This window comes from Paramisgurnus dabryanus, chromosome 2 (genome assembly GCF_030506205.2).
Source record: "Paramisgurnus dabryanus chromosome 2, PD_genome_1.1, whole genome shotgun sequence".
Taxonomy (NCBI): Eukaryota; Metazoa; Chordata; class Actinopteri; order Cypriniformes; family Cobitidae; genus Paramisgurnus; species Paramisgurnus dabryanus.
The window spans coordinates 54,603,026-54,617,736 of NC_133338.1; the positions used below are offsets into that span (position 1 = coordinate 54,603,026).

General features: G+C 34.8%; 1 protein-coding gene across 1 annotated transcript; it reads left to right on the forward strand.

Moving 5' to 3' along the window:
* Positions 1-463: 463 nt before the first annotated feature.
* Positions 464-13,562, forward strand: LOC135743900 (delta-type opioid receptor-like). Its single transcript, XM_065261796.1, has 4 exons — positions 464-707; positions 1,431-1,676; positions 2,829-3,181; positions 10,490-13,562. The coding sequence occupies exons 2-4, from the start codon at positions 1,438-1,440 to the stop codon at positions 11,017-11,019; spliced, it is 1,122 nt and encodes a 373-aa protein (XP_065117868.1). The 5' UTR covers positions 464-707; positions 1,431-1,437; the 3' UTR covers positions 11,020-13,562.
* Positions 13,563-14,711: the final 1,149 nt, after the last annotated feature.

A 14,711-nucleotide genomic window follows, 5' to 3' on the forward strand; every position in this document is an offset into this window, starting at 1 on the left:
CAGAAAATCAGTTGTTACCTCACAGCAGTGAACCATTTCTGTCATACCTTTTATGAAACAGAAAGGTTCTTCAGCTATTAAAGGTTCTTTATGGAACCATTTAACCGAAAATGGTTCCGCTGTGGCATCATGAAGCACCTTTGCTTTTAAGAGTGTATAAGCATTCATGGTTCCTCACAGAACCTTAGGTCAAAGGCTCTTATAAAAAAACATTTATTTCCATTAGAAAAATCTTTTAAACATCAGAAAGGTTCTGTGGATGTTCAAGGTTCTTTATGATACCGTGCCACGCAACAGATTTTGGGACTTTATTTTGAAGAGTGTATTTTATTCGTCTGTTTAGTCTGACAGCTCTCTGCTTATGTAAGATAACACTTAAAACTAATTAACCTCTCAACAAAACACAAAGGATGCGTTTGTGTGAAGACATTTCGTTTCTCTCGTGATTCATTGGTGCCCGTTACGCGCTTGATGGATGTTGAATCAGTTTGGAAAGAGAGAGAGACCTGCTCGTGCCTTCGGTTACTGTTGTGCTTTCTGATGTCATAATGAAATGGAAAGGATGAACAAAATGAGGCAGAGAGAGAGAGAGAGACCTCGAGAGCGTCGCGTCCAGGTGCCGCCAGTTCTCATTCTCTGAAAACAAGCGAAGTTTATTGCGCGTCAACCGCGTGAGGAGCGCGACATTTGCGCAGGTGTGCTGTCAGGTAAGTGCACTTTTTCAGTCTTTGCGCTGGTTATACTGTAGTTGTTGTTTACGCATTCGTCAGACGGTAGTCGCTGTGTCTCACAATCATGCGTGATAAGCCCATAACAGGTGATGGAAATGTGGAAAATAATTATTTATTTGTTTTTACAAGTGTGAATTGTTTTTTTATATATTATTATGAAAAATATTTGTTTGATTCTGTTTAAATTATGCTACAACATGGCATGTTGGAAAATGATTTTGGTGGTTTTAAGTTTATTTGTCAGCACAGATGTCAGTGAAATGCTAATAAGGCTCAGGCTTTCCAGCTTAATACAAACATAATAGGCCTAAAAGAGCAAATAAAGTGCAAAGTAAAACGGCGATTATTTGATAGAAATAGCATAGATATACAAAATGTATGGTGTGTGGGCAATATCTCTTTAAAATGAAGATGCTCACTGGCTGTGGATAAAATATTTGTATTAGTAGCCTAATGTGAGCAAGTATTTAAGTCTTAATGTAAACAATGAAATTATGTCTTTATACTGGAAATGTTGTTGGAATGCCGTATTAAATAAAAACACATAAAGTGATGTGATTGTGTGAGTAGGCTGATTGATTTTGTTATGACATGTATGCATTCTTTCAGCAAAAACTATTAAAGTTATAACGTTCATGCTTAGTTTGGTTTTTGCGCAACTACGCATCCAGTGACTTTTTATTTCTTCTTTGTATTCAGGCTGTTAATGCACGCAAATATGGACTCAGACGCCGTTGAAGTATTCAAGTGCCAATCCACGTTCGCGGATGAGTGCGAACTTAACGCGTCTCTGACGGGTGACAGTGACGCGCGTAACGCGACCCTTGGCGGTGGATTGACGCATGATGGCATGTCGCCCTTGATACCGGTGATCACAGTGGTTTATTCCATGGTGTTTGTCGTGGGACTGATAGGAAACTGTCTGGTTATGTATGTCATAATCAGGTATAGTATTCATTTCCAGTATATATAAGGTTGTACATTTTAACATTTACAAAATATCTTTGAAAACACGAGAATACACGTATAAATGAAGAATCTTCAGTAACTCACTGATTCACCTTGAGAAACCCTCAGAAGAGAAATCATTTTAATGTATTTGGCAATTGTTTAAAGAAAGAGAGAATAAAAGTTTTTTGTGCAACATTGACAAACTTTTGGTTTCAATTGACTGCTTTCATTGTTTTTCTATACTGCATGTCTTTTTGTTTATTTACTATTCTGTCTATCGACCTACCCAGTGTAAATGTGTAAACAAAAACCTGCACAATATTAATTTCCTTGCTTTCAGTCTTTCTCTCTTTTAAATGTCCATTGCATTGACCTTTATAGCAGAATTCTTAAACATTATAGCAGCCGTATCCTTAAAAAATATTATTTCTTCCCCAGAGTTTTTCCATTACAGAAAAGGTCACAGTCAAAGAATGGATTTCTTTAATAACTTCAGGCAAATTACGATATGTGTTATCTTGAAGTATGGCGTACAAGCCTACGGTAAAGTCTTTTGCTTGAAGTGTTTTCAGATACACAGAGTTATCCTGAATGTGATCTCGTGTGCGATTTAATTGTGATTTAGAGAAGTGATTTTCTGTCCTGCATCGCAGTCCATGCTGACTCAGAGATTTTTAATAGCACTGCTGTAGTTCCCTGCTGCCTTTCTCTATTTATGTCACCAAAGTTCTGATAAATCAAAACTCTCCAAGTGAGCAAGTAGACAGATAGATGAAGGAACACCACTGTAGGATCCACATAGAGAGAAAGAGAGAGAGAGATAGAGAGAGAGAGATGAGATGTGATGTAAAACACATTAAAATGAAGGATGAACATATTTTCCACTAATTGTGTGTGTCATGTATCATGCTAGGTTATATGTTAGAGTGAAGCTTTACAATCTGAGATTTCAAGATTTAAAGGGATATTTCACCCAAAAATGAAAATTCTGTCATCATTTACTCTCAAAACCATTTTTTTATTTTGATGAACACAGAATATATTTTGATAAATGATGGTAAGCACAATATTTTTTTAAAGTACAATGATCTTGGAAATGTGATTTCCTTTATGTGATTTCACTATATATTTTAACTATATCTACAGGTACACTAAGATGAAGACTGCCACCAATATCTACATCTTTAACCTGGCATTAGCCGATGCGTTGGTCACCACCACCATGCCGTTTCAGAGCACCGACCACCTGCTTAACTCGTGGCCCTTTGGTGAAGTTGTGTGTAAAGTCTTCATCTCTATTGACTACTACAACATGTTCACTAGTATTTTTACTCTCACTATGATGAGTGTGGATCGGTACGTGGCCGTTTGTCATCCTGTTAAAGCATTGGATTTCCGCACCCCACTCAATGCCAAAGGCATCAATGTGGGAATATGGATTCTGTCATCAGCCGCTGGGATTCCAGCAATGGTGCTGGGAGGAACACAGACGAATAATGGTAAGAATACAAATGTACACTATGTATTAATGCCGTTTGAGCTTCATGCTACAAACCTTCAGTCTATTTTTCTGTATCTTTTTTGTAACTGATCAGACAAGTTGTTGTCCCAAATCAGACAATTTCTTATGAACTGGCAAACTATACTTATAACCTTCATATAACCTTTAAACTTGAAATACTGACTCATCATTCATTTAAACTACAGTATGCCTATCCTAGCTAACCAGCAATATTCCCGTAACTTTGGCTAACGTTTTCTAAAGGTTCTTTTAAAGTTATCAAAAAATGTTCTTCCCTAATGTTATCTGCAATTGATAAACGTCCTTGAAACGTAAGCATTAGAAACGTAACGTTATAATTGCATTGTTAGCTGAATGTTCTAAAAACATTAACATTGAGAGCGTTACCATTCCGTAGTTCTAAAAAAAACATTAACATTGAAAGCGTTACCATTCCGTAGTTCTAAAAACATTAGCATTGAAAGCGTTACCATTCCGTAGTTCTAAAAACATTAGCATTGAAAGCGTTACCATTCCGTAGTTCTAAAAAAACATTAACATTGAAAGCGTTACCATTCCGTAGTTCTAAAAACATTAGCATTGAAAGCGTTACCATTCCATAGTTCTAAAATCATTAGAAATTAAAAGCGTAACCATTCCGTAGTTCTAAAAACATTAGCATTGAAAGCGTTAACATTCCATAGTTCTAAAAACATAAGCATTGAAAGCGTTACCATTCCGTAGTTCTAAAAACATTAACATTGAAAGCGTTACCATTCTGTAGTTCTAAAAACATTAGCATTGAAAGCGTTACCATTCCGTAGTTCTAAAAACATTAGCATTGAAAGCGTTACCATTCCGTAGTTCTAAAAACATTAGCATTGAAAGCATTAACATTCCATAGTTCTAAAAACATTAGCATTGAAAGCGTTACCATTCCGTAGTTCTAAAAACATTAACATTGAAAGCGTTACCATTCCATAGTTCTAAAAACATTAGCATTGAAAGCGTTACCATTCCGTAGTTCTAAAAACATTAGCATTGAAAGCGTTACCATTCCGTAGTTCTAAAAACATTAGCATTGAAAGCGTTACCATTCCGTAGTTCTAAAAAAACATTAACATTGAAAGCGTTACCATTCTGTAGTTCTAAAAACATTAGCATTGAAAGCGTTACCATTCCGTAGTTCTAAAAAAACATTAACATTGAAAGCGTTACCATTCGGTAGTTCTAAAAACATTAGCATTGAAAGCGTTAACATTCCATAGTTCTAAAAAAACATTAACATTGAAAGCGTTACCATTCCGTAGTTCTAAAAAAACATTAACATTGAAAGCGTTACCATTCTGTAGTTCTAAAAACATTAGCATTGAAAGCGTTACCATTCCGTAGTTCTAAAAAAACATTAACATTGAAAGCGTTACCATTCCGTAGTTCTAAAAACATTAGCATTGAAAGCGTTACCATTCCGTAGTTCTAAAAAAACATTAACATTGAAAGCGTTACCATTCTGTAGTTCTAAAAACATTAGCATTGAAAGCGTTACCATTCCGTAGTTCTAAAAAAACATTAACATTGAAAGCGTTACCATTCTGTAGTTCTAAAAACATTAGCATTGAAAGCGTTACCATTCCGTAGTTCTAAAAAAACATTAACATTGAAAGCGTTACCATTCCGTAGTTCTAAAAACATTAGCATTGAAAGCGTTACCATTCCGTAGTTTTAAAAACATTAACATTGAAAGCGTTACCATTCTGTAGTTCTAAAAACATTAGCATTGAAAGCGTTACCATTCTGTAGTTCTAAAAACATTAGCATTGAAAGCGTTACCATTCTGTAGTTCTAAAAACATTAGCATTGAAAGCGTTACCATTCCGTAGTTCTAAAAACATTAGCATTGAAAGCGTTACCATTCCGTAGTTCTAAAAACATTAGCATTGAAAGCGTTACCATTCCGTAGTTCTAAAAAAACATTAACATTGAAAGCGTTACCATTCTGTAGTTCTAAAAACATTAGCATTGAAAGCGTTACCATTCCGTAGTTCTAAAAAAACATTAACATTGAAAGCGTTACCATTCCGTAGTTCTAAAAACATTAGCATTGAAAGCGTTACCATTCCGTAGTTTTAAAAACATTAGCATTGAAAGCGTTACCATTCCGTAGTTTTAAAAACATTAACATTGAAAGCGTTACCATTCTGTAGTTCTAAAAACATTAGCATTGAAAGCGTTACCATTCCGTAGTTCTAAACACATTAGCATTGAAAGCATTACCATTCCGTAGTTCTAAAAACATTAACATTGAAAGCGTTACCATTCCGTAGTTCTAAAAACATTAGCATTGAAAGCGTTAACATTCCATAGTTCTAAAAACATTAGCATTGAAAGCGTTACCATTCCGTAGTTTTAAAAACATTAACATTGAAAGCGTTACCATTCTGTAGTTCTAAAAACATTAGCATTGAAAGCGTTACCATTCCGTAGTTCTAAACACATTAGCATTAAAAGCATTACCATTCCGTAGTTCTAAAAACATTAACATTGAAAGCGTTACCATTCTGTAGTTCTAAAAACATTAGCATTGAAAGCGTTACCATTCCGTAGTTCTAAAAACATTAGCATTGAAAGCGTTACCATTCCGTAGTTCTAAAAAAACATTAACATTGAAAGCGTTACCATTCCGTAGTTCTAAAAACATTAACATTGAAAGCGTTACCATTCCGTAGTTCTAAAAACATTAGCATTGAAAGCGTTAACATTCCATAGTTCTAAAAACATTAGCATTGAAAGCGTTACCATTCCGTAGTTCTAAAAACATTAGCATTGAAAGCATTACCATTCTTTAGTTCTAAAAACATTAGCATTGAAAGCGTTACCATTCTGTAGTTCTAAAAACATTAGCATTGGAAGCATTACCATTCTTTAGTTCTAAAAACATTAGCATTGAAAGCGTTACCATTCCGTAGTTCTAAAAACATTAGCATTGAAAGCGTTACCATTCCGTAGTTCTAAAAAAACATTAACATTGAAAGCGTTACCATTCCGTAGTTCTAAAAACATTGACATTGAAAGCGTTACCATTCCGTAGTTCTAAAAACATTAGCATTGAAAGCGTTAACATTCCATAGTTCTAAAAACATAAGCATTGAAAGCGTTACCATTCCGTAGTTCTAAAAACATTAACATTGAAAGCGTTACCATTCTGTAGTTCTAAAAACATTAGCATTGAAAGCGTTAACATTCCATAGTTCTAAAAACATTAGCATTGAAAGCGTTACCATTCCGTAGTTCTAAAAACATTAACATTGAAAGCGTTACCATTCTGTAGTTCTAAAAACATTAGCATTGAAAGCATTACCATTCTTTAGTTCTAAAAACATTAGCATTGAAAGCGTTACCATTCCGTAGTTCTAAAAACATTAGCATTGAAAGCGTTACCATTCCGTAGTTCTAAAAAAACATTAACATTGAAAGCGTTACCATTCCGTAGTTCTAAAAACATTAACATTGAAAGCGTTACCATTCTGTAGTTCTAAAAACATTAGCATTGAAAGTGTTACCATTCCATAGTTCTAAAATCATTAGAAATTAAAAGCGTAACCATTCCGTAGTTCTAAAAACATTACCATTGAAAGCTTTACCATTCTGTAGTTCTAAAAACATTAGCATTGAAAGCGTTACCATTCCGTAGTTCTAAAAACATTAGCATTGAAAGCGTTACCATTCCGTAGTTCTAAAAACATTAACATTGAAAGCGTTACCATTCTGTAGTTCTAAAAACATTAGCATTGAAAGCGTTACCATTCCGTAGTTCTAAAAACATTAGAAATTAAAAGCATAACCATTCCGTAGTTCTAAAAACATTAGCATTGAAAGCGTTAACATTCCATAGTTCTAAAAACATTAGCATTGAAAGCGTTACTATTCCGTAGTTCTAAAAACATTAGCATTGAAAGCGTTACCATTCCGTAGTTCTAAAAACATTAACATTGAAAGCGTTACCATTCCGTAGTTCTAAAAACATTAGCATTGAAAGCGTAACCATTCCGTAGTTCTAAAAACATTACCATTGAAAGCTTTACCATTCTGTAGTTCTAAAAACATTAGCATTGAAAGCGTTACCATTCCGTAGTTCTAAAAACATTAGCATTGAAAGCGTTACCATTCCGTAGTTTTAAAAACATTAACATTGAAAGCGTTACCATTCTGTAGTTCTAAAAACATTAGCATTGAAAGCGTTACCATTCCGTAGTTCTAAACACATTAGCATTGAAAGCGTTACCATTACGTAGTTCTAAAAACATTAACATTGAAAGCGTTACCATTCTTTAGTTCTAAAAACATTAGCATTGAAAGCGTTACCATTCCGTAGTTCTAAAAACATTAACATTGAAAGCGTTACCATTCTGTAGTTCTAAAAACATTAGCATTGAAAGCGTTACCATTCCGTAGTTCTAAAAACATTAGCATTGAAAGCGTTACCATTCCGTAGTTCTAAAAACATAAGCATTGAAAGCGTTACCATTCCGTAGTTCTAAAAAAACATTAACATTGAAAGCGTTACCATTCCGTAGTTCTAAAAACATTAACATTGAAAGCGTTACCATTCCGTAGTTCTAAAAACATTAGCATTGAAAGCGTTAACATTCCATAGTTCTAAAAACATTAGCATTGAAAGCGTTACCATTTTGTAGTTCTAAAAACATTAACATTGAAAGCGTTACCATTCTGTAGTTCTAAAAACATTAGCATTGAAAGCATTACCATTCTTTAGTTCTAAAAACATTAGCATTGAAAGCGTTACCATTCCGTAGTTCTAAAAACATTAGCATTGAAAGCGTTACCATTCCGTAGTTCTAAAAAAACATTAACATTGAAAGCGTTACCATTCCGTAGTTCTAAAAACATTAACATTGAAAGCGTTACCATTCCGTAGTTCTAAAAACATTAGCATTGAAAGCGTTAACATTCCATAGTTCTAAAAACATAAGCATTGAAAGCGTTACCATTCCGTAGTTCTAAAAACATTAACATTGAAAGCGTTACCATTCTGTAGTTCTAAAAACATTAGCATTGAAAGCGTTAACATTCCATAGTTCTAAAAACATTAGCATTGAAAGCGTTACCATTCCGTAGTTCTAAAAACATTAACATTGAAAGCGTTACCATTCTGTAGTTCTAAAAACATTAGCATTGAAAGCATTACCATTCTTTAGTTCTAAAAACATTAGCATTGAAAGCGTTACCATTCCGTAGTTCTAAAAACATTAGCATTGAAAGCGTTACCATTCCGTAGTTCTAAAAAAACATTAACATTGAAAGCGTTACCATTCCGTAGTTCTAAAAACATTAGCATTGAAAGCGTTACCATTCCGTAGTTTTAAACACATTAGCATTGAAAGCATTACCATTCTTTAGTTCTAAAAACATTAGCATTGAAAGTGTTACCATTACGTAGTTCTAAAAACATTAGCATTGAAAGCGTTACCATTCCGTAGTTCTAAAAACATTAGCATTGAAAGCGTTACCATTCCGTAGTTCTAAAAACATAAGCATTGAAAGTGTTACCATTCCGTAGTTCTAAAAACATTAGCATTGAAAGTGTTACCATTACGTAGTTCTAAAAACATTAACATTGAAAGTGTTACCATTCCGTAGTTCTAAAATCATTAGAAATTAAAAGCGTAACCATTCCGTAGTTCTAAAAACATTACCATTGAAAGCGTTACCATTCCATAGTTCTAAAAAAAACATTAATGGTGCTTTTCCATTGCATAGTACCCCACGGTTTAGTTTAGTTTGGGTCGGGTCAGCTCACCTCACTTTGGCGTGGTTAGCTTTTCCATCGAGTTTAGTATCACTTCGGAGTGGGAGGGATTATAGGTGTGTCGTTATATTTACGCTGCCTACTGCTGTGACATCATACAAGTGAGAGCGTTGTTGTACATTCCCATACATTTATTTATTTATCAGTCTGCCACAAAATTTAAATCGGCCACCACAAATAGATGTTTGCACATCACGTTTATAACTACCTCTGTCTCACATGACAGTTTCTGTTCAAACACTTGACCCGTGGCGTCAGTCGACGGCGCTCCGCTGAGCCTCATTCAAGTTGCATTTAAGCATATATAATGCGGACGTGCACGTCGCGAATGTGCCGCCACAAACTGCAAGTCTGGAAAAAACTGTTATGGTGTCCCGGATTCTCAACCTGTGGATATTTTTCATCGCTAAAAGGGTGTTTAGAAACTTATAGCAGAACGCAGATAACAACATGTTTGCTTGAGACAGCGCAAGCTAGCAGTAAGCTAAAGCTAATATTTACATTATAGCGATGACGCTTCTCTCAGACCAATCAGTGACCTACAGTGTTTTCGCGTCATGTTTGGTATCAGCTCGGGTCGCTTGGAACCCCAACCGAGGTGGTACGAAAAAAAGTATTGGGTACTACGTACTGCACCCAATGGAAAAGCTCCCAAAAGTAAGCTGACCCGACCCAAACTAAACCAAACCGTGGGGTAATATGCAATGGAAAAGCGCCATAACATTGAAAGCGTTACCATTCTGTAGTTCTAAAAACATTAGCATTGAAAACATAACCATTGCGTAGGTAATATAAAATGTTTAAAATGTTAGCAGAGCAAACGTTATAATTGCATTGTTAGTGGAATGTTCTAAAAACATTAGCACTGAAAACGTTACTATTGCGTAGTTAATTTAACGTTTTTAAAATGTTAGCAGGGCAAACATTAAAATTGCATTGTTATTGGAACGTTCTAAAAACATTAGCATTTAAAGTGTTACTGTTGCGTAGGTACTTTAACGTTCTGAAGTCGTTAGCATCAGAAACATTATAGTTGCTTAGAATTTTCTAAAAACATTAATATAACAGCAGACTGAACAGTTCAAAAAACGTTTTGAATAAACCTTTTATAATCAAACAATAACGTTCATACAACGTGTTAAAATTTTTACTGTTCTAAGAGCGTTTAAACATTGTTTTATAACCTAATCTGAAGTTTAAGAAAACGTTCTTAGAACATTAATATAATGGCAAATGAAATATTTTAAAAACACTTTTTAAAAAACGTTCTTAGAACATTAATGTAACAACTGTTCGAACCGTTCTAAAAAACTTTCTGAATAACTTTCTTATAACAAAACAATAACGTTAAAACAACGTCTAAAAAACTGGACGTTTTTAACGTTCTGAAAATTGTAAAACATAAACATTTCAACTTTAATTTAGCTTTGTTTTTTATTTATCTCTGTAATTCTCTTTTAACATTTATTTGTTTTTCAGGCACCACCGAATGTGCTCTGCAGTTTCCTGATCCATATGAATACTGGGACACGGTGATGAAAATCTGCGTCTTTGCCTTTGCCTTCGTCGCGCCCGTCCTCATCATCTGCGTCTGCTACTCACTGATGCTCCTGCGTCTGCGCAGTGTCCGCCTTCTCTCTGGCTCTCGAGAGAAAGATCGCAACCTTCGTCGTATTACTCGTCTCGTCCTGGTGGTCGTGGCGGCTTTCATCATTTGCTGGACGCCCATTCATATATTTATCCTACTTAAAGCCCTGGTGGTGATTCCTGAGACGACACCTGTCATGGCCGCCTACTTTCTGTGTGTGGCCCTGGGTTACACCAACAGCAGCCTCAATCCTGTCCTTTATGCTTTCTTGGATGAGAACTTCAAGAGATGTTTTAAGGACTTCTGTCTGCCTGTAAGGGGGCGAGCTGGAGGTTTAGGGGTTACGGGAGGAAGGGTCAAGGCGTCCAGGGAAGCCCCCGAGCTCGTAGAGAGACCACCAAGGATGGCAAAGCCGGCATGACTAGCCGTGGAACTGTCCACCATAACACAGACCGTGAAGGAGGATTCAAACACACTGGGATTGACGCAAGTTTCTTCTGCGCTCTGATGAAATCGTGGAACATCTGAACAAACAGTATTAAGATTGAGGCAAACGTTGCACAGCAATAAGACTGGAAAAGTGTGAATAAGCAGCTATAGCTTTGTCTGATGGCGAGCATTAAGACTTCATTAGTTTGCATATTTTTAATCAAAGGAAGAAAAGGAGTGCAGATTTAAAAACTGAATTAAAGCCCGAAGCTGTCAGGGCTGTAGCTCATGTGGTTGCACATAAGAGTCATTAGGAGTCATGGGGGCATCGGATCAATTGTGTGATAATGGCCCAGTTTTGCTTAATTAAAAGTCCATTAATAAATAAGAAATCTATAAACCACGCCTGCATGTTACTCAACAGAAAATCTCCTGATGTGTAAAGCCATCACACAGACATATGTTAAAATAAATTGATTTAATGTATCGACATGTAAAATCTCTCAGATACTGTAGGGTGTGATGAGCTATAAACAGACTTAATCTGACTTACACTCAATATGTCTAAATATCTGACGATAACAGTAATATCATAAAACCTTGGAGGTCATACAGTATTTTACTCGGTCATTAAAAGAAGGAAAAATGAGCGATGCTTTGCATAATAATAAGGATTATTATGCTTTCTTTTTGTTTCTGATTTCTGTAAAATGGAGTGACCTGCAGGATTAACATGATGTTCTTGAAGAAAAACATAAGGAATGAGGCTGGATTCATTTTAGGTTGGATTTTTAATGTAAAGTTGTAAATAGCATAAGTCTCAGGGATTTGTGCATGGTTCGGGGTTTATTTTAATTCATTTTATAATCAGACTGTCTATTCATGGCTCATGACACATGGGCGCAGTAAATCTCTTTGGATATTTGCATAAACGTAAATGCTATATGTGCAGTAAGACAAATCATTCAATCGTTCCAAATGTCTGCAGTCCCATTGCATTGTGTTACCAACACAAAGACTGTGGAAATACATATTGAAAAAATGTAAAAACTGAATGCACTGTAAGGCGCTTTGGATTAAAGGTGTAATATGTTTTTTTTATTTTTGCGGCTTCTAGTGGTGAGATTACAAAATGCAACCAACCTCAATTTCAAAAAGCAATGAGAAGCTACGGTAGCCACCACAGGACAAACACGTCATTGTATGAGACAACGTAGGGACAAGACAAACTCTGTAGTGTAGAGCAATTTGTACATTGAGGGCTACTGTAGAAACATGATGGTGACTTCCATGTAAGGAGACCCGTGATGTATGTACATAAACACGGCTCATTCTAAGGTAATAAAAACAATAGAGTTCATTATGTAAGATCTTTATACAGCATTGATATGTTAGTTATGTATATTATAATGCATTTGTTTCAAAAGATCCTACACATTGCACCTTTAATGCATCTGTCAATGCATAAATGTAAATGTTTCTCTATCGCATAGGTTATACAAATCAGCACAAATTTTCCTTGACACTAATGTATTTCTAGTACTGTAGATTTACATTGCCATTCTGTGCCAGTAAAAACAACTGCTTACTTGTAATCATTGTGTTATCTCACAAACTTTTGTTTATTCTTTATCTGAATGTTATAAAATCTCAGTGTTTTAATGTGATGAGGGTCTCTAGCTCTATCTGCAATAAGCATTACATATGTTTCCTGAAAATTGTTAATGATTAAATATAATTACAGGTACATTTAGTTTCATTATTTTCAGCTTTTTTTCAAATGGTTATATGTTTTATTAATTTAATAATTTGCTAATATTTTCTGTAAAAAGCATCTTTTTTAGCTGAAATTATGAAATGCTCAGAATTTTCTGTTGTCTGATTTTTTTTTACTGTCAAACTTTGTTACCAAAGTAGAGTAACGTTGTTGACCGTCATGTATGTGTGTGTGAGAGAGGAAGTGTGTGTTTCTCTCTGCTAGTTTTGTTACATAATGTCAACACTGTTACTCTACTTTGGTGATCCACCAAACATGACTGTAAGTACCAAACTATTAAAATAATTAGTGAAATAATTGCATCTTTTCTCTGAAGAGGTATCTTTTACAGGTGTCTTCTTTAACCTGGACATACAGTAAACTGCTTATATACAAATGTATCTTTTAAGGGGCATCATTTCAAGCTTGTATCTTAAGGCATCGTAGTGGCCTTTCTGCATGTTTAAGCTTTACAGAACTGTAAAAACATGTAAAGCTTACAGTGTTTGTGCTGATTTTTAAAACTTTGCAGATATTCAAAATCTGTTATTGACTAGGTCCTAAAACCTATTGTGAACACTCTATCTATGTCTTCTGCTGATTTTTTTTAAAGCCTTAATGTGATCATTTGTGTGAAATATGAGATTAATTGCATTACTAACTTTGTGTGTTTAGCTTTAAAAGCTGATATAGGGCAATGACATTTGATGCTGCAATAAACTGCAACCAAGTGAAAAGTATGTCTCTGCACTGTAATATGAAATGTACCCCAGTTTTGATGTGTCTTGTTATGCTGTAAGTCTTTTACGTTGCTGCACTCAGGTTTGCTTTTGTTGGAATTTAACAGACACTGGAATGAAATGTCTGTCATACTACATGAAGAGATGCTGATTAAATGCAAATTTGTAGTGAATCTGCTTTGTAAATGGCTGTAATTTAGAGATGTGTTATTAAAGATGATTATCTTTGTGCAAATTAAAGTGCAATAACATATTTTTAAATCTATTAATCAGAAAGTGTTCTCCAAATGGATAATTCACCCAAAAATGAAAATTCTGTCATCATTTTTCTTCCTCATGTTGTTTTAAACCTGTATGGAATTTTAATAAACACAAAAGAAGATATTTTAATAAATGATGGTAAGCACACAGCTGAGTGTGACCATTGACTTCCATAGTAGGCATAAAAAATACAATGGAATTCAATGGGTATCGTTAACTTACCGTGTTTGCTTACCATCACTTAGCAAAATAAAACAACATGAGGATGAGTAAATGATGACATCATTTTCATTTTGGGGTGAACTATCCCTTTAATCAATTGCAAATCTACTTTAAACGTGATTTAAGAAAAAAATCATTGATACAGTATAAATTTTCATACTTGTAGAACTGAGACACAAATGCAGCCCATAGACAGTGAGTAATGTTGATAAATATGAACAATTATTTTGTAAGAAATTCTACATAAATACTGCATATGTCCTGTATGCATGATAATCTATTGAATAGCTCCCCCTAGCGTCTAGAACCACGCTACACGTTTTATAATGGCCAAATGTCAACATTGCGTGTCCGTTTACTCTTTATTTTAACATTGAGAATAATTTTAGTTCAGATATCTTAAATTATACAGTGTTTTCATCTCGAAAAAATACTAAAATTAAAACGCCTGTATAAACATTAATGTACTTAGGTCGTTTTTCAATCCGAAGGCTGCAGCCTGCGGAGGACGCACATGCAGGCTGCATACGTCATCAAGCCTGGTTTATTTAAGTTAACTGAGCATTTCATTCGCAAGTCATAAGCATATTAAAAAAATTACGATTAAATAAGAATAATAGTTAACTTTTTAATCGTTAATATGCGGAAATAAGACAATATGGATGACGTATGCAGCCTAGTAATGCGACCTCCGGAGGCTGCAGC

What these genes read in the sequence shown, in the direction of transcription:
- LOC135743900 (XM_065261796.1), top strand. Translation starts at nt 1,438, where the DNA reads ATGCACGCAAATATGGACTCAGACGCCGTTGAAGTATTCAAGTGCCAA. An exon ending in GTTATGTATGTCATAATCAG is followed by an intron (nt 1,677 to 2,828) that starts GTATAGTATTCA and finishes CTATATCTACAG; the next exon opens with GTACACTAAGATGAAGACTG. An exon ending in AGGAACACAGACGAATAATG is followed by an intron (nt 3,182 to 10,489) that starts GTAAGAATACAA and finishes TTTGTTTTTCAG; the next exon opens with GCACCACCGAATGTGCTCTG.